The sequence below is a fragment of the Syngnathoides biaculeatus genome, chromosome 14, assembly GCF_019802595.1.
Source record: "Syngnathoides biaculeatus isolate LvHL_M chromosome 14, ASM1980259v1, whole genome shotgun sequence".
Lineage (NCBI taxonomy): Eukaryota > Metazoa > Chordata > Actinopteri > Syngnathiformes > Syngnathidae > Syngnathoides > Syngnathoides biaculeatus.
Window position 1 is genome coordinate 10,344,262 of NC_084653.1, and position 19,509 is coordinate 10,363,770.

General features: G+C 40.6%; 1 protein-coding gene across 1 annotated transcript; it reads right to left on the reverse strand.

Annotated features, from left to right (window-relative positions):
- Positions 1 to 4,430: 4,430 nt before the first annotated feature.
- On the reverse strand, positions 4,431 to 19,406 carry asmt (acetylserotonin O-methyltransferase). The gene is made up of 8 exons (XM_061842029.1): positions 18,540 to 19,406; positions 17,597 to 17,771; positions 16,521 to 16,650; positions 14,569 to 14,637; positions 12,773 to 12,891; positions 6,260 to 6,400; positions 5,822 to 5,944; positions 4,431 to 5,374 (listed from the first exon to the last, which is right to left on the reverse strand). The coding sequence occupies exons 1-8, from the start codon at positions 18,639 to 18,641 to the stop codon at positions 5,157 to 5,159; spliced, it is 1,077 nt and encodes a 358-aa protein (XP_061698013.1). The 5' UTR covers positions 18,642 to 19,406; the 3' UTR covers positions 4,431 to 5,156.
- Between the last annotated feature and the right edge of the window lie 103 nt (positions 19,407 to 19,509).

The window sequence follows — 19,509 nt, forward strand, 5'->3', positions numbered from 1 at the left end:
TTTTTCTATCCTTGTTAGTTTTAATTGTTCTTTTGCTGCCGTGCCACCGTCCTCAACTCAAGTCTGGCAAAATTTCGTCACCTTATTTGTCGTTCACCACGGTGACATCAGAGGGCTGCCGCACACCAAGCAACTGAACTGTTGCGCAGTGTGCTGAGTTCAGCAGCAATTTTTCGTTTTTTCTGTTTTCATCAGTAGTTGGGACTGCCGGCAACTATTTTTGGCTTCGCAACGTCGCAGATGTGATGGCTGATCAAAAAGGCCAACGATGTATCGCAACTAAATTTGGCTTGGCTGCTACCAAGTCATACCAATGCAGTATTTTATATTTCTCCTTACATATACACACACTGTATACAACTTGCTCTAACTTGGGTGTGATGGGTTGTCTGTAATGTGCCCTGCAACTAAGGGTGTCGGATGTATAAATTGGATCCTCTTTTCCAATTCAACATTGAGAAGCCATGGCTGTTAACTTTGCAACTTATTTTAGGAAGGTCTTGCAGCGTCTAATCGGGTTTGATTGTGGGTGGACGCTTAGACATGATAAGGTTTTTAAATTAAGTTCAATAATTCAGATGGGATTAATTTAAGATCGTATTTAAAAGGACTGCCAAGATGAGATCTCTGTAAAGGCTCAACAAAAGCAAAAAAAAAAAAAAAAAAAAAAAATCCAAGTTTAACGTGAGACATATGTATATGCAGCCATTAGTGTCAATTTGTTCTATCAGGGAGTCTCTACACAGGTCAAAGTTTCACTAGCCTCAGAACTTCATCCCCGCTCATTAGGGTGACTCTTTGTAAAGCAGCCCTCACGGAGTTGACATCATTCTCATTTGCAGCGCTTGGAGGTCTGATTAATTCATAATTATCGTGAGAAAGAGAAGGAGAGGCAAAATTTGCAGTCGACTGAATAAAAAGAAGGGATCCCTCTCAACGCCCAACTCTGAAGGTTGATCCTAATCACTTGAAGACAAAGATGCTCACATTTGAATTTCTTTTCACGCCTGAAGACATTAGTGGGATAGTTGATTGATGGATGGTCATATCACTTTACCACAAAACGGAATGTCTGGGACTTCCCTAACCCTTGATAGATTCTTACATATTGTTGACATCATTGTCCATTGTGTCTCATGGCTAAGAACAAAAATGGTTGTGGTAGCCCTCCCAGAAATATTGAGCAAATGTAAATATATATGACGTTATTCCCTGGCCTATGGTCATAAAGTCTGCCGAAGTTTGTTTATTTTCAATCAAACATGATTGCAAACTGTGGGTGGGGGGGGGGAAGGTGAAGGGAGGAACTGAAGGAAGTTCTTTTTATTTTCAGTACAATTCTATGCAAGAAAAGTCACAACAACGCATGATACGCTACAATGAGAATGAAGAACATTAAGTTCTGTATTTCTCTCTCCCCAATTAAACCTGCAGAGCGCTGTGCTGTCACATTTACCCGTTCTATTTCTCAAAAGTACGACAAATACATTATGCAAATGGTAATTCGTCAATCCCATCTCGCTCTTTTTTAAAATTATTTTAGCATTCGCTGTTCAGTCAGTAAGAGCCGCTATTGCTATGGCATATTTGGAGGTACTGTCTGTACTTTCTTGAGCCGGAGCACTAACTCCATCATCTTCTTTGACTTGCTCTCAATATTATATTTGGCAGCTGTTTCAAGGTTCCCACTGCCAAAACATAGTATGTGTGCTACATATGTTATTATATCACAGTAAGCAAGTTAAATTTGAAAGAAGGAAGCCAAAGTAAGTTGATTATTGCAGTTGGTTTTAACATGCAGATAGCAATCCTTTGAAATGAATTATACTTCAATCATACAGAGGCAGTGTTAGGAGACTACACTTCATCAACAGCCATAGCACTCAGTGTTACTGTAATGAAATATTTATTTTCATAACTTATTTGTGATTCTTCTGTCGATGTTTATGAGTCAAATGGTCAAAACCCCAGAGAGCAAGAGCCCCAGCCTCCCTAGGCTATCACATTAAATCTCTGAATCAAGTGCGATCCGACTTCATGTCACAATGTTGAAGTTGCATCTTTGATAGTCTGATTAGCCGCCCGTTCTGTTGTGTGTCTGAAACAAAAGAAAAATGCCATTGTCTATAATCTGAAAATGCCAAGCGTTTCACAGGGAAGATTTTGGCTTGAGAGATAAGATGATAAGATAAGTGAGTTCATCATATTGGGAAAGAAATTCAGACTGCAATTGTTCCAATTGAATTTTGAGCAAATTTCCATTCAGTCAGGCCTGAGTACGTCTCTTCCTTCCAGCCATCTTTGTTTTATCATTACGGCCATTTAGCTCGCTCTTCACAGGATGTTGTTTAAACTAATTTGTATTCCAGTGGTCTAGATAAGACTTAGAATGTGAACGACAGTATTAACTACATTAATATCCATCCATCCATTTTCTTAGCTGCTTATCCTCACAAGGATTGCAGGCGTGCTGGAGCCTATCCCAGTTGTCAACGGGCAGGAGGCGGGGTACACCCTGAACTGGTTGCCAGCCAATCACAGGGCACATAGAGATAAACACCCACACTCATAATTACACCTAGGGGCAATTTAGACTGTCCAATTAATGTTGCTTGTTTTTGGGATGTGGGAGGAAACCGGAGTGTCCGGAGAAAACCCACACAGGCAAGGGGAGAACATGCAAACTCCACACAGATGGGGCCAGGATCAAACCCTGGACCTCAGAACTGTGAGGCCAACATAGCTGATCCACTGCGCTGACCTAAATTAATATAATGTAGGGTTTGTACTCTTGGTATATGGTCAACGTATGTGAGAAACAAATGAGAGAGTGAATTAAAGCGGGTATGAGGGACTGTAGCGTTATTGTAATTATTTCATATATCTCAAGACTCCAACGGCAATGCAAGGACAAATGATATTAATTGAAAGGGGAAAAAAAAAACACTCAAGCACATTTGAAGTTTGGAGGTTGCCATTTAGAGGTGAACGAAACACTGAATTTAATAACATAGAATACACACAGCTGAGTATAAGACACTAGGGCAGGGAAAGAGCTGATTGGCTGACACAGAAAAAGCAGGGCGTGGCCCACACGATCATGTGGAATCAACGACAAAGAAAAAATTTCCAACACACCAGAATACAAAATTAATCTTGAAGTAAGCAAAAGTATCACTGTGAAGTAATACAGGTTACAGGGTTCATACTCAGTCTGACCAAAGAAATTTAAGGGCTTTTTAGGGGCATTCTTAGGGGCTGAGACGAAAAATTTAGGGCCGACACGAAAAATTTAGGGTCATCGTGGGAAATCAAGAGTAAGGAAAAAAGACTCACACAATGGTGCCATCAACCGTTCTTGGTTCATCAAATGTTCCAGTATCTCAGTACCTGTGACAGTGATCACCTGTCGCCCCTTGTGGTAGTTGTCATTGATATGACCATTGTCAACGTCTTCACATAACAGTATACAGAAAAACAGATTCTAACTACAATTGCAACTATATACACAAATGTCTTCGACTGATATCTGTTTCAGCACCCCTACTCTAGCTCCTTGAGCCTACCCAGTGCCTCCTCTATTTGTTGCTGCAGAGGTGCCAAAGTGGCTCTCTTGTCCTTTGCTCTGCCTCTGAGTGCATTGGCCTCGGTGATAAACCTCAGATTCCTCTTTTCTGTGGGCAGCGATGCCAAATGTAGCCAGGTACGAAGTCTTCCTTTCCCCACAGTGGTAGTTTTTTAGCAATGTCACTGTCAGGGAACATGACTGCAAACACTGTCGAATTATTTTCACAAGATTTGTAACTGTAATGGCTGCAGATCACTTTTAAAGTCCACACGATCTCTGCCTTTAACGAGTCCGTCTTCGTGTATTGAACTACGTTCATAAAGCCTGACTTCCGGCTGGTTGAAGTCGATGACTGGACAACTGTAGGTGCGCATGCCCTGCTAGTACCACTGCCTGAAGTTGATGCTTCACTATGTTGATATTTTAGAAACAGATTCATACCAACGGAAGATGAGAGAGTCTTCGCCAAATCAGCGTGTCTCCTGTTTTTCCAGTGCGACTCCAGCGCTTTGACGCCCATCTTTTCAAGCTGGTAACTCTGCTTGCACAGATGGCAGTAAAACATGTGCCGATCTTTTGGATCTCGACGAACCCAGCTCCCAAACTCCTTACTTTCAACCCAAGCTTCTTGAAAAATGCACTTCCCTGTGATACAATTTGGACCGATAAAAGAACTACGCTACGTCGTAACGAAGACGAAGTGCAATGCCTACTCACGGAAATAAACAATGGAATATCGACAAGATGGCGACTAGTTGTCAACATGGTGACTTCCGTTGACAATTTCCGGCTGATTTGGACGCCAGACGAATCGCTATTTTTTTTTTTTTTACATAAAAGATTAATTTATTTTTTAGGGAGAATTTTGGCAGTAGAGGTCCTCCCTTTGATATTCTTTTTAATTTAAGGCCTTTTTAGGGGCTTGACCGGTTTTCACGGATTTTAAGGACTTTTAGGAGCCCCTAAATGCATCTTCGAAAATGTAGGGGTTTTTAGGGACTTTTAGGGCCGGGTGCGAACCCTGAGGTAAATTTAGACCAGGTTCACATTGGGTCATCACAATTGTGTAAACTTGACTTCTTGTCTGCTCACAGAGAGATTGATTATTTGCCTCTCATCAAATGTTGCATGTTTGCACATTCTGAGACCAATTAAAGGTGAGATCATTGAAAAAAAAAAGGAACTTCCTGTTGTAATTATTCAAATGTGTGGGAAAGGATTAGTATTCATTTTAACATGCAAACATGCATTTTTTTTCTAAACAAACAGCGGTCCATGAGAATGAATTTTTAATTGGCCTGCAATCCCATGGGTTGAACTCCACTTTGTACTAATAAATGAGAACGAGTAAAATACATTCTGAACTCAAATTTGGAATGATCTTAAGTACAGTAAAAGTGTTTTTGAAGCAGGATTTTATTATGTTAAATGTCTGAAACCAATTTTTAAACAGAATAATTCAACTTCATATTGATTATGAGCAGAAGCTGTTTTTCCCCCCCTGAATGCATTAATGGCATATTCTTGCATTTGAAACTCTACTGGTATGACTATTTTTTTCCAACACTGATTCATTGTTGTTCAAAGCTCATGCTTCTTTAAAGCCGAGAACGGCATCATATATTTTGCCTGTGAGACGGTACTGGATGTTGGTGAACCCGGCGGCAGCCAGCAGGTCGGTGTACTGGGCCCCTGTTCTCTCTCGACCCTCCGTCTGCACCAGCATGTTCAGGGAATAGAGTTGCGCTCTGAGGGGGCCCGAGCCATCCTCGTAGAGCAATGCCTCCACCAGCAACACAGCGCCTCCTATAGGACCAATCAAGAATGGACGATGACCTTGGTAGTTTGTGACATTACATCAATCATGCAAGATGCACATTTTTATCTCTACTGTATTCGTGTAAGGATGCTCTTTGTTAAGTTTTGTTAGCACCATACAATACCAACAAAAAGGAGGATTTCCTTTTGTTTAACACATTTTAACATGTATGTTCATGGATGAAAAATCACATACAACAGATATTTGCATTGCTACACATCTCATCAGATTAGTATTGTAATTTGTTTTCCCTACGTGGTATCCTATAAAAAATGTACTCCTAAATGGCTTTAACTACTAGGAACCAAGAGGCTTTCTGATGGATTTAAGAGGTGATAAATGTTTAAGCCTTAGCAGAGTTCTGCTCACTTGTTTCATTTAATTTGGTAGCAGCAAACAAATCTCCAGCATTAAACTGGTTGATATTTACCAACCTGGTTTACAGGCTCTGTGGACTCTGCTGAGCAGTTCTACACAACGTTCGTCTTTCCAATCGTGGAGGATCCTGGCGAGGATGTAGAGGTCTGCCTCCAGCAGCGGGTCTTTGAAGAAGTCCCCTAAATAGAATGCAGAGAAGATTCAAACCCAGATTCATACAGAAGCTGCCCTGGATTCCAATCATTTTGTGATATTTCTATAACGTGTGAATAATGCTGATACCACAGTGTTTCATGTAATGAAATGAAGTCAAAAGCACGAGACGTGCATAATTTCAAAGAGATAGCGACACAATTTCACGTCGCAGTTTGGAAAATGATTAAGGATCCCGCATTGAACTGAAGAATAGGAAATTAATGCAAGAAGTGTGCGAGTGCAAATAGTGCCGTGCGCGTTCACCGAGAAGTATTTTTCCAGCGTTATAATGAAGTTACCTTCAATGAAGCTTATCCTGTGGTCAGCCTCCTTGACAAAATGTTCTCTGGATGTCTGCACCACCTTCGGGAGGTCAAAGATCCTCACTGTGCACTCTGGGTAGGCCGACGTGCACTGCTTGGCTAATGCTCCACTGCAGCCTTGGGAGGGAATGAGAACACGCAGAATTACTTTGAGTTAGTGCACAGTGAAGACACACTAGTGTAATTAAAATCCTAGGAAATCACTCACAAATGGACAAATAAAGTCAGTGGAGCGCAACAGATGCTCACAGGTATGTCGCCATTATTATTTATTATTGCATGATTTGTATTCAGTTGTGTACGGAAGTCTTAGGGACACGGTTCAGCTGACATTCATGCCTATAAAGCAGACCGAATTGAACTGAATTTGGAGTGACAGAGAGACAGATGCATCGTACGCAAACAAGCCAGGGAATGTTCTGTTGGAGAAGAAACTGAGGGATCCTAATTTGCAAAGGACTGCAGATTCGTAGCCCCGTCTTTAATTCCGTGCGTGGAAAACGGCTAAATACAGTTGTTACAGTGTATGTGTGAGAACACGAGAAAACATGAGGTTTTACATTTGTTCTCATTAGGGCTGTAGGCGACTGTAGGCAAGCTGGCACTCCAATGGACAATTTAAAGTCTTCAAGTGGATGTTTTGGGGATGTGGGAGGAAGTTGACGTACCCGTAGAAAACCCACTCATAAATACAGGACCAGAATCGAGATTTGAACCACTTGACTCTGACTGGGAGCCTAAGTAGTTTGATTCTCAAATGTGGCAGGAGGGCTCCCTCTAGTAGTAAATGAATCACTACCCGAGTGCTGTTCAGTTGTATTTAACTTTGAAATTCAACACACATGCATTGAAACTGCAAGCCGTTTGTTTTTAAATCTTTAATTAGGTAAATATCTGGTGCAATGTATTTTAAATAAATCACTAAGTACAGTTTTAGATTTTCTTTTATCTATGTACACTTGTAATGTTCCAACTGTAGATAATGTTACAGTTTTTTACAAAAATATGAAAAACTTTTTTTTTTTGGTGAGGCCTACACCATAATATATTTTCAGTAGGTGGTGTAAAACATTTGCAAACCACTGGGCTATACAGTTGATAAATGTTTTATGATCATGACCATTTGAGACTTCCCTCAATTTTTGTAAGGACCAAAATGATATATCGCGGGCAATATTATAATTGTTATGCAGTTAAATTTTAATAACTGAGTTTTCAGTTGTGTCAAGCATACACCCCACTATTGTTGTTCTTAAAGCTATATTCCTTTCTCACAGACGTACACATGAAACTCAACATATTGTGACACTGAGGGTTAACAGATGGGCCTCATCCAAATGAAAGGTGCTGAAATTGCACACATGCACGGCATATAAAGGCAGCATGTGGCTATTAATGTCACATTTTTGTAGATCAACCTCAATGTGAAGCAGCAGGACAGGAAAAAGAGTGTATGGATTTGATGGAGGGACAGAAAAGCAATGAGATGGAAAACAGGATCAAAAGATCTCATTTTGACAAAATGACAACCGTGTGTGTGTGTCTGTGCTTGTTTACACATGCTGGTGTACACTATTTTGCATTTCATCCTTTATTATATGGTACAACCCTTGGCCTATTTCTCCTTAGGTACCCTATTCTATCTATTTCTTTTCCAACATGAACTGTTATTATCTCTGTCAATAAACTCACAATTCTGTCTTTTGACACAGACACACACATATACACACAAAAAACACGCACACCTCTACACAGACACACGCACGCACACATCAAATAAGGGTCAGAAGAGGTGGAAAATCAAAGAGAAGCGCAGGGGAGTAAATCCAAGCCCAACACATCATGACAACATGTGAGACCCGAATTGACCTGGAGGAGTCCGTCTGTTAATGACCTCCTTTTATGGGAGTTTTGTGACTGATGCTGTGCACTTTATATGCAATTGCCATCTGGCTTTAAAATGTTTGGAGTTTCTCTTTCAAAATAATGGCTTGAAAAATATAGGAAAAGGTTGTAAACTGAAAATTATGTGTGATTTGTTCGAGGCTTTAACGTAAACGAACTGTGAAGGTCATTTGTAAGAATCATGTCAACATTCGAACCGGTCAGGGAAGTGTAAAAATAAGTGAACACTCTTAATAAGATGTAAACATAATAAAGGCATTTGTCTATTCTGTATGAACAACAGATGACGACAAAACACGTAGGTGAGACATACACATTTCACTTCCGTTCGCAATTGTCTCACGTGTGTAAATAGAAGCTAACCAATACGGGGGGGATAATAACCATTCACCTTAACAGTACAGATATGTTTTGTGATTCTGGAGTCTTATTGATCATGATGTAAATCCAGTGGTGCCTCACAGATTTGAGTTTTAATTGCCCATTAGACTATGCTCCAAACACTACTATCTCAAACCATCTTTTGCTGCTGAAATTATTACATTGTAATACATTCATCCATTCCAGCCTCTCAAATAAAATAAACAAAAACATAAACCAATGATATTTGTAAACAGAATTTAAAGAATTGAACAGTTTTCACCACATTCTTTGCTGCTCCTTTTCTTGTGTGCACTTTGGGCAAGCATTTGGGATGCAGTACAATACAGACAGATGTACATGAAGAAGAGATTCAGAACTGACTCAGTAAGCTGCAGTAACATTTGTCTTTTTTTTTCACAAAGGATAAGCAGTATAAGGATTATGTTGCTCCTCAGTTTCTGTTCAAATATCCGTTGCTTAAATTGTTACAGCGATTAAAGGGTTGTGCTTGCTAGCATAAATGTAAACGGACCGTTGTTGTGAGGCAAAGCTGTGAGTTTGTTTTGAATGCACAATGTGTAATTCTTCGTTTAGTTTGAGAGTCTACCTCAACTGAGAGTGGCATTAAGCAACTTGAAACTTTTTCTCAAGAAGAATAGTTCACAATTTTGCCAAATTGCTGTCTTGAAGTGAGTTGAGTCCACTGCCAAATTTGTGCTTGCAAGTCAAACCCCAAAAAATGATCTTGTATCTTGAAAAACAAAGTCGGATCACTTGTATCTCAAGGCATCACTGTATTCTTCCTCTTTGACTCTGAACACCCCTTGTTGAGGCCACTACTTGTTTGTGAGATAAGCCAAATGAAGAGCAAATTAAGCTTTTATACAACATGAGGCCAAATCTTGCTCAAATTCTGAATTCAGCACAACCTGAAGAGGCTTTTACTTTGAAGGTTCTGTTGCATTTAGGAAACAACAACTTGCTCCCTTGTGAAAAGCATGACAATCGAATTCGAATGGCATACTGCAGATCTGGAAGACGGTGTTGTTAGATTAGTTTCTTTGCAATCAATTTCAATATGATTACCATTTCCAGAGACAACCTACCATCGAAAAGTGCTTCAAAGAATCTCCTTAAAATAAATGTGGGGTTATGTGAGGCACCTTTACTATAACAATGACTGTAAGTACCCGTTAATTGACAATAAATCAGTGTTCTTGGGTCCCTTGAAAGTTTATTATCGCTATATATCATGTTCATTATTTGAATTATTATTATTCATTCAGTCAATTTTGTATGCTGCGACAGTGGACTCAATATTCATCCCCGCTGCTTGGCACAAAGTCGGACAGCCGGAGGAGCTGAGCAGCAGGTGTGTGCAGACATAACAGATGTTGGGTGAGAGACGAAGACTTAACGGGACACTGCTGTCATGCCCTTCGCACCCCTATGGTCCATACACACACATTTTGTGGAGACACACCCTAATTATGCATCCCTCACGCATAAATATGAACACAATGAGCTGCACTGAAAAGCGCAGGAAGGATGTGATGTCCTGTGTGTGTGTGCGCATCTGTGTGCATCCAGGTTTCAGTAACTTCACAGCTCCCTAGTGTGGCCAGTTAGGGTATCACAAGTAGTTTAAATAGGACTCCTTGTTTGGCTAGGTGGGGTTAAAAAAAAAAAAAAGTATCGACCACTGAACATTCTGAAACACATGAACAATGTAAAAGGCCAGTAATTCACCCTCCAGGTGAAATCAGTGAAACCCTACTTAAATATACCCCTGGCATTTTTTAATAGTATTTGGAGGTTTTTTTTTTTTGTTTTTTTTTTAAGGGGACATCCAGTGCTTTGCATGAACAATGTATCCAATAGGTCATGTAATATGTACTCTGTTTTGACAATGTGATGTTAAATACCCTCTCATTGAATAGTGTTTTGAGAAGATTTTTATCGGCAATTACGAATTTTCAGGGGCTCCGTCATTTTCGCGAGTCACTTACGTGCGCGGATGTGATGGGTAAGGTGCCGCACCAAAGGCTCGATTACACTGTGCCCAGGGCTGATTTCTCGGCTTTATCCTCATCTGATGAAGAAATAGCAGTATCGGTTGATTGGGAAGACGGAGGAATATTTCCATACAGATTTGAACCTTTGGCTGTAAATAATGTTGAATATTCAGATGGTTCTTCGGGCAGAATGACGCCGGAGTCTGACCACTTGAAGGCGTACATGCGGGACGTAAGTGCGTAAACAAAGGCCCCCGGAGCTCCGGGCTGGTAGCCGTGGATTGTTCTACGGACAGGAATGATGTGGAGTCTGACGAGCGAGCCGAGCTTCGGCATCCAGCCTAACAGCCTCCGCCGCCAAAGCTCGGCTCGCAGCCTGCCGCCAGAGCTCGCTCGTCAGACTCCGCGTCATTCCTGTCCGAAGAACCATCCACAGCTGCCGGCCTGGAGCTGTGGGGGTCTTTGTTTACCCACTTACGTCCCGCGCCTTAAGCCTCCAAGTAGTCAGACCCTGGCATCATTCCGCCCAAAGAACCATCTGAATATTGAACATTAATTACAGCCACAGGTTCAAATATGTATGGAAGTATTCCTCCGTCTTCCCGATCAACCGATACTGCTATTTCTTCATCAGATGAGGATAAAGCCGAGAAATCAGCGCTGGGCATAACGGTGTCCCATGCAATCGATCTTTTGGTGCGGCACCTTAGACGTCATATCCAGGCACGTAAGTCATGTGACTCGCGAAAATGGCAGTGCTTCTGAAAATTCGGAATTGTCGATAAAAATCTTCTTAACACACTATTAAATGGGAGAGGATTTAACATCGCATTGTCAAAATAAAGTACATATTACATGACCCATTCGATATGTATGTATGTATTCGATATGATTGTTCATGCAAAGCACTGGATTTCCCCTTTAAAGGTCTTTCTAAAACAAAAACACATTTGAACGCATAATATATTCGGAGAGAGAGACCTGAGTTATTGGATAACACAAAATATTGTACAAACACTAAAAAAAAAACAGATTAAATAAGTATAATGAGAAAAAAAAATCATACAAAAACATAGTGAAACAATACAGTGGGACAGAGAAGTGCAAACCACTATACAGCAGTAGTTTTTTTATTATTATTATTATTTTTTTTATGTGGCATGACTGGTTAGAGCATAAGCCTCAAAGTTCTCGGGAGTGGGGTTCAAATCCCAGCCCCGCCTGTGCAGAGTTTGCATGTTCTCCCCATGCCTGTGTGGGTTTTCTCCGGACACTCAGGTTTCCTTCCATATCCCACAAATAAGCACGAATTGAAGACTAAATTAAATTTTGATTGTGAATGGTTGTTTGTCTCTATATGCGCTGCTAATGGCTGAAATCCAGTTCAGGGTGTACCCTGCCTCCTGCTCGATGACAGCTGGGATTGGCCCCAGCACTCCCACGACCCTCGTGAGGATAAGCGGCTCAGAAAATGGATGATGATTTTATATATATATATATATATATATATATATATATATATATATATATATATATATATAGACACACACACAGACACAAACACATGCACACACACACACCCACACACCGCTTTTTTCCCCCCAAAGAATTCCGCTTGTAAAAAAAATTTAAATACCTTTATGCTTACTTTGGAACCATGCAGTCTGAGAGCGAATCATTTAACAATGACTTCAGGGGGAAAAATATACCACAAGAACAAAAATCTAATCTAAAATCTTATGTTGGATCACATTTTAAGCCTTGAGGTGTACCTAACAAGGTGTCCTGTGAGCATATTTGAATACAATTCAATCAATTGTAATTGATGTGTACCTGATATAAATTGTGATTTGGGGAATAAGTATTGATCAGTGACCATTTTCCTTGAGAGAGGTCTGTTTTGATGACATTAGGGAGAGGGATTAAAGTGTTTGATATTTACCAAAATACTAATTATTATCCTCTCAGGATAGTAAACTGTTATGAAGGCCATCCATGTACCTAGTGGAAGTGTGACGGGACAACAAGGGACGACATGAATATGTATGTGCCCCTCAGCCAGCTGTCGCACTTAACACATGATGACACTGACAGTTTGAAATGTTAATGGCTATGGACCGATGACCTCTATGGACCGATGACCTCACGGAAAATTACTTTCAGGTGATTAAAAAAAAAAAAAAAAACAGAACGCGCACACACTTACCTCCGAGGTCACAGATAACCTTAAAAGCTGAAAGGTCAAAGGCTGTGAGAACATCTTGGCCACAGATGTTCCATATGGAGTTCATTAGCTGCATGAACTTCACCATCTCCTCGTCAGACCTACACATACACATCAGTATTATTTACTGTAATCATCTAACACTTACGTATGGATCCGTCTCTACCTTGAGCTAAGGACTTATTTTTTGCATGCTGTCAGCAAAGGCTCCACCGTACACCCTCATACAGCCGCTTGAAGGAAAGTCGCACCCAATGGCAACACATTAAGTGTGTTTTTGTGGAGAGACACGGTGCTGCAACATTGAAGAGCTTGTGGTGACTGCTGCTGTTCCGAGAACTCTCCACCTCATCAACCCAGGACTGTACGATGCCACGGGGCACACAATGTGCACTCATGCACACAAATCAAAGCTTCTTCTGTTCTGTCCCACTCCAGCAGACTCGCAAGGGTCCAGACTTGAGTGAAGGAAAGGGTTTTGATACACAAACGAACTTCGAAACACACACTGACCTCTGCAAGAACTTTGAAAGTGACTCAATGTTTTAATGTTGCCAGTCTACCCCAGCCCACATAAAGGAAGGCTGCAAAAAGTCTAAATGAGTTATTGAAAATCATTCTTGTTAACAAAAATGACAAACTACCTTGCCAATTGCTACCGGCTAATTACTTTATGCCAATTTCTTTGTTCACATGAAACTGAGCAAATTGGTGTCGTTAAGTTTCTGTGTGGGGTCCAGATGCAGAACATCTACATATTTGCCCTTGAAATGACATCAATTCTGGCGAGGGGTATAAAATAATCTGACCGTTTTAGAAAAGATGTCATTCACTTTAAGCAAAGTGGATAAGTGAGGCAAATAGAGGAGGGCATTTATGTTGCTTTAATTTTCTCATTATGCAATCTTGTACGTGCTCTGAATCACCAAACATGCTTTCTAGCCTTGTCCCAAAGTCTTTATTTTTTTGTTGTTTGTTTGTTTAAGGTTTTTTGTGTGTGTGTTAGAATCTGAGCCATATTCCAGACGTGACTGTAAATTATTCAGGTGCATTATGCGGCTGGTTAAATGGCAAGGAGTAAACAAGTGTCTGAGTCATGCAGCCAAGCTTTGAATCATTCTGCCGCTGCTCCAAGAAAGCCCTCAATGACTTCCGTGCCTGTTTCCTGCACTAATTTCCCCTCAGTATTCCCGGGGGAAATCAGCGGGGACAAACAACTGCGGTTCCTCATTTCGCCATTGTGAGCAGGTGTTGATATTTAGCTTTCCATCAATTAGGAGTGTATTACAAATTCATCATTCCGAGGACGGATCACATTGTTGCGGCACGTATCATATTTGGAATATTCTCAGATGGAGTTTGTCTTTTTAAATGGCACCATTTAGATGGATAATCAGACGCTCTGCATGCTGACATTATGAAACCACTACAACACAGCAACACTGTAATCAATGAACGAGGCGCAGCAATGAGCAGCATCCAAATACGCTCGATGCATTGGATTATACTGAAAAGTGCACTAATTCTCACTAAACTGAATGCAATGATAAAATATTGTACAAATATATAAAAAAAACATCTCACAAATCTTGTTTTCTTGTGTGCAAACTCCTCAAAATCAATCAAATTTTTTAATCTCTGCATTATTCATGTAATTCACAGAGAGACCTGAAAAAGCACAGCACGCAAATGCGCTCCCACCATTGGAATGCCAGTTCATGCAAAGTCAGGCGACAACAAATGACCCCACCCCGACGAACCAGAAAAAAGACTCTTACCTATAGAGAGCGTGAAACAACTCTTTGGAGCTGACACCGAAGGCTTTCTCATGTTGATTTCTCCCCTCCCTGCAAAATAGAAAATACGTAATGTTCTTATTTTTAAACTATAAATCTTAGTAGTACTTGTAAGTAACTGCTTGAATTTTCATATATCCTAGTGAGGGCGTAGATAAGTGAGCTAAAGATGTTACTTATTTCTACAGCAGTTCACAAATTGGTGGCGACTCGAATCAGGATTCGAGTAGCTGTGGAAAAGTGACCATCAAATCAGATTTTTTTTTACTCTGATCAGAATGAAATGTAAAATATCATACTACTTGCAATTCTGATAAGAGTTGCAACTGCTGCCACGTGTCCCTTACTTAAAAAAAATTCAAACTCCCATTTTGTTGCCTCTGTTTGTTGCCTTACTGCGCATTGTTTCGACACGTGAGTAGCTGCAGTTCGTTCTTGTAGTCATGAATTACGACTGTAAATAGCCGAGCCTTGAACCCAGATGTCCACTGAAGGAAGCACTCGATAGCTGAGCCCGGGGATTTGCACGGCAAGTGTGGGTCCTACCTTTGCCAACAGTACAGCAAGGGATCCTGGTTAAAGTCAGCCGTTTAATAGTCAGCCAAATAATAGGAAAAACTTCAACCCAAAATGCACCAGCACTTTTTTCCAGTTCAACACATAGAAAACTCTCTTCGCACAGGTGTCAAACTCAACACCCAGGGGCAAGATCCGGCCTACCACATAATTTTATGTGGCCCCTGAAGGCAAATCACGTGTCAACTTCCATGATTCTGCTACTAAAATCTGTACCAAAATTAAAAATGTTCATATATCATAAAAGATAACATTGAAATATAAGCATTTTAGTGTTATCAAATAAACATTGGTTGGAAAACCCATTACCCTTGATTTCTACTTGCAAAACTAGTTCATAAATTTCACGTGTAAATATGAGACTTGAGAATTTTATGGTTTCAGTAATAATGGCTCAATGAGGGAAGCCGTAACTTCAGAGTCTTGCATGAACCTAACAAGGATGTTTTTAGGATGCGGGAATAAGTTCTGATAACCCAGACAAGAGAACATACAAAACTCATGAACAAAGATTCAAACCTAGGACATTTTGACTGTGAGGCAGGCATCCAAACCTAATCCACTGTGCTCTCTGTTGTAAATCAATTCTTCTCTTCATAGGAGAGACACCAAAGACACACACACACACACACACACACACACACACACACCACACACACACACACACACACACACACACACAGGCACAAAGACAATTAATTCAAATTAAATTTGAATACTCCTTATTAACAGCAACCCTGAAAGACATAATGCTGCTGCACGGAAAATATTTGATGAGTAATTTCTGAGGCTCAATTAGAGTGGTTTCATCTCTGTGGTATCATTTTTAATGACTCTTTTTCTTCAGTTTCAGACTTGAACTATGGCTGCCACACCTACTCACAGATAATGATGCTGAAATCAATTTGGGCACACAGAAGATTTAACATACAAAAAGGGTTGGCGCTCTCACCCTTTCGGCCACTATAAACTCTTCAATATCCCAAAAAAGTGCTAAATAAATAACTTTTCAGTCATATCTCATCCATTCATTTTCTGTACTGCGTAATCCTCATTAGGGTCAAGGGTGAGCTGGAGTCTTTATCAATTGAGACAATGAACTGGACTGGTTACCAATCAATCACAGGACACATAAACTCATTCATATTCACACCTAAGGACAATTTTAGAGTCTTCAACAAATCTAACAAATGTTTTTTGGGATGTATGCGGAAGACTGAATACCCAATGAAAATTCAGTTAAGCACAGGGATCGGAACCCCCAACCTTAGAACTGTCTGACAGATAGATGACCTCCCAGGCCTTTCATATGTCATATAACGTGAAAGCACTCAGGTCTAATAACTCTGTTCACTGACCTGACAGCGTCAGTCAGGTAGTGCCAGCAGAGGTACACCGTTCTGGAGCTGTACTGGACAGAGTCGTAGAGTGTTGCAGGACCAGACCGGGTCAGGTAGCGGCTGGCATGCTCGGTATTACTGTAAGACACTGACATGGACAGAAGAAGACGGCTGCAGGTGAGTTCTTGCAGGTGCCGAAACACCATTTCTCATTTCAAGATGAGAGGCTGCGAGTGTCGGGCCTGATTATGGCACCGGTATCTTGATAGGAACTAAATTCATTCAAATGTGGCAGTGAGGGTCTTAAATCCTCGAAAAGATGCTCTAACTTTGCTCAATTACTACTAAATGCCCTCAAAATTGTTTTATATAACCTCAGCAAATTTCAATTTTCCAAATTCAATGAACCCTCCAACATGTCAGGAAATACCCATTCAATAAACAAAAATTCATTTAACACAAAAGGAGGTCAGGGTATGAATGTTTGTGCCTTTAACTGTATAAATTAAGGACTAACCACGCCACAGGCAGGAAGGAATCAGAAAGCCATTTGCCAAGATATTTTGTACATATTTAATGGTCAATTAAATCAAGAAATAAATACATGCTTGGAATCTTTGAGCCAAGACTTTGCTCCATCATAAAGTGCAATTAAACCCTTGCACTTTTATTCGGCTGTAATCTGCCAGTTAACTATGACAGGCAACGTTTCAATTGGCATTTTCTGACCAGTGCTTGCCCGTGTTCCAAACATACCATGGCTCACGGTTCTATAAGTGTCAAATATCATGTTATCAAGGAACGGCAAAGATATTGAGCCAATTTGACGGGTCTGAAGCATACACTGACAACACAGTCTACAACTGACGTTCGACCTCAGCTAACAAACCCATATTGTGCCGAACATTTTTAGGTCTTGTTTTGTATAGAAAAATAAACCCTGAAGTTTTGATAATCTGTTGATGTCGTGACCATAAACTCGATTGATCTGACATATTGAGTAACATCCAGTAACATTCAAGTATTCAGAGACAAAAACCCAGTTGTCTAGTACTTTATTGCATATCGCAGACAGTACATCGTGGTCCACTCACCTTGTCCGTTTTGCTGGTGCATCTCAAGCAGCTGAAGGCCTCCACAGGCCGCCAGCAGCCTCTCGGTGCCGTCCAGGCTGGCACCGAGTGCCTGGCTGATAACTTCGGCAGACAACGGGCGCCCTGCACCCAACAGCACGTCGAACACGCCAAGCTCACAAGCCGTGAACAGAGTCTGGCTCAAAGAAAAAGAAGATTGAAAAAGCCACAACCATGTCATTCTTTAGTGGAGTAGGTGGGAAACATCACTTTGAAGTTTCTATTGCACTGAGGGATCTTATTAAAATGGCCCATCGTCACAAGTTTAACTGTATAGGTTATTCCATTTATTGTTTGGGCAAAAAAATACTGATTCCTTCAAAGGTTCTATATGTGCTGATATTATACACAAGTGTATCTCAATAAACTTGAAAATCCACTTATTTCATCAGTTCAATTCAAACAGTGAAACTATTAAATATTTTTATCGATTCAGCCAATACTTTTCAGAAGGCCAGTACCCTTGAAAAAAAAGTGATTATCCTTGTTTCGTATGCAATATTGTACCTTGCCAAGAGGGTAAATTTGGGATTCGTAACCTACAAAGGCAAATGTATTAATACCAAAGAAAATCTTCACTTCACTATTGCCCTGTGATCCACCAGCAATTACAGTAGTTAGCCTCTCGCTCCCGAGTCAGCTGGAAGAATCTATTTTACACTGTTTAGGGTATCAATAATGGATGGTTTTGGAGTTTGGCTTTCTTAAATAGTTTTCCACAATAATCAGATAAATTGAAAAGCAACACGTTTCAATTCCACCAGAATGACACACCAACAAAAATATTTTTCATTTTTGAACAAATAAATATGAGTTAATCAGACTTTTGGATGAATTGTTTAGCTTTATTATTTCTTAGTACAATGCACCGAGAATCACTCATGTCTGGAAGTGTGAATGTTACCTTGGAGACTAAGAAGCCTTCCATATAGTCCAGTATTTTCCTGGGGTATGCTCCAGCAGCAGACAAAGCCTCAGTTGAGTCCATCTGATGCCGACCTTCCATGGACCACAAAGTCAGCGTTCCTCTCGGTGTGAAAGAAGCATCCCCTGCAAGGTGACTGCGAAGTGGAGAGCAAACCAGACTACACCACAGAAAGTGCCCATCTAGCAGTGGGCTAAATTGATAAGAGGCTGATAACCCAGATTAGAGCAGGGCCTCACCCGCCACTGGACCGTGAAACAAAACACTGCAGCTTTGTTCACTATCGTTCACACTCCAGTGGAGACTTACACTGGAGCCGTTCTCAAGGTTTGCTTGTCTGCAAAATGACCAGAAAAGGGCTTGCACTTTCTTGTCCAATTGCAGGTTACAGACAGACTACAATGTAGGGACATGCCTCTTAATTATTTCATTTCATCATGAAGCTCATCTAACACCTTTGGGATAAACTACAGCAAAGATTGTCCGCATGTCCATTTCATCCAACATCAGTGGCATCAAATGATCTGGATGAATGGGAAAAAAAAATCTCTAGACAGAATATTACATTTCCCCGAAGACTGCAAGTTATTAGCAACCGGGATTCCAATTCTCAATTTTCTTCTGTCTACTCCTGTATGTGGGCAGGTTCTCCAAAAAGAAATAGAACGTACTCACATCAACCTGTGAACTTTTGCACTTGCATAACTCTCTCAGTTCATTTGAAAATAAGTTATGAGTAAATTCACAGGCGACCACTATAAACATACAAAGCCTGGAAATTTTATTGTTACTGCCTTGTGGTGAATATGCCCCAGGAAACCAAACGGTAGATTTGAACAATCCAAAAACTCTTAAGCCAGCTAAAAGCACGGTCTTGACTCACTCGCATCCTTATTGAGAGCTACAATGTTAGCGTGAAGGCAAGGCCCAGATTTCTTCTGTTCCTACT

Excerpts from the sequence above, each read along its gene's own strand:
- asmt (XM_061842029.1), bottom strand. The coding sequence starts at position 18,641 with ATGGAAGGTCGGCATCAGATGGACTCAACTGAGGCTTTGTCTGCTGCT. Across the intron at positions 16,651-17,596 it reads GCACCAGCAAAACGGACAAG|TGTCTTACAGTAATACCGAG; the intron begins GTGAGTGGACCA and ends TGTCCATGTCAG. Across the intron at positions 6,401-12,772 it reads GGTTATCTGTGACCTCGGAG|GCTGCAGTGGAGCATTAGCC; the intron begins GTAAGTGTGTGC and ends TTCCCTCCCAAG.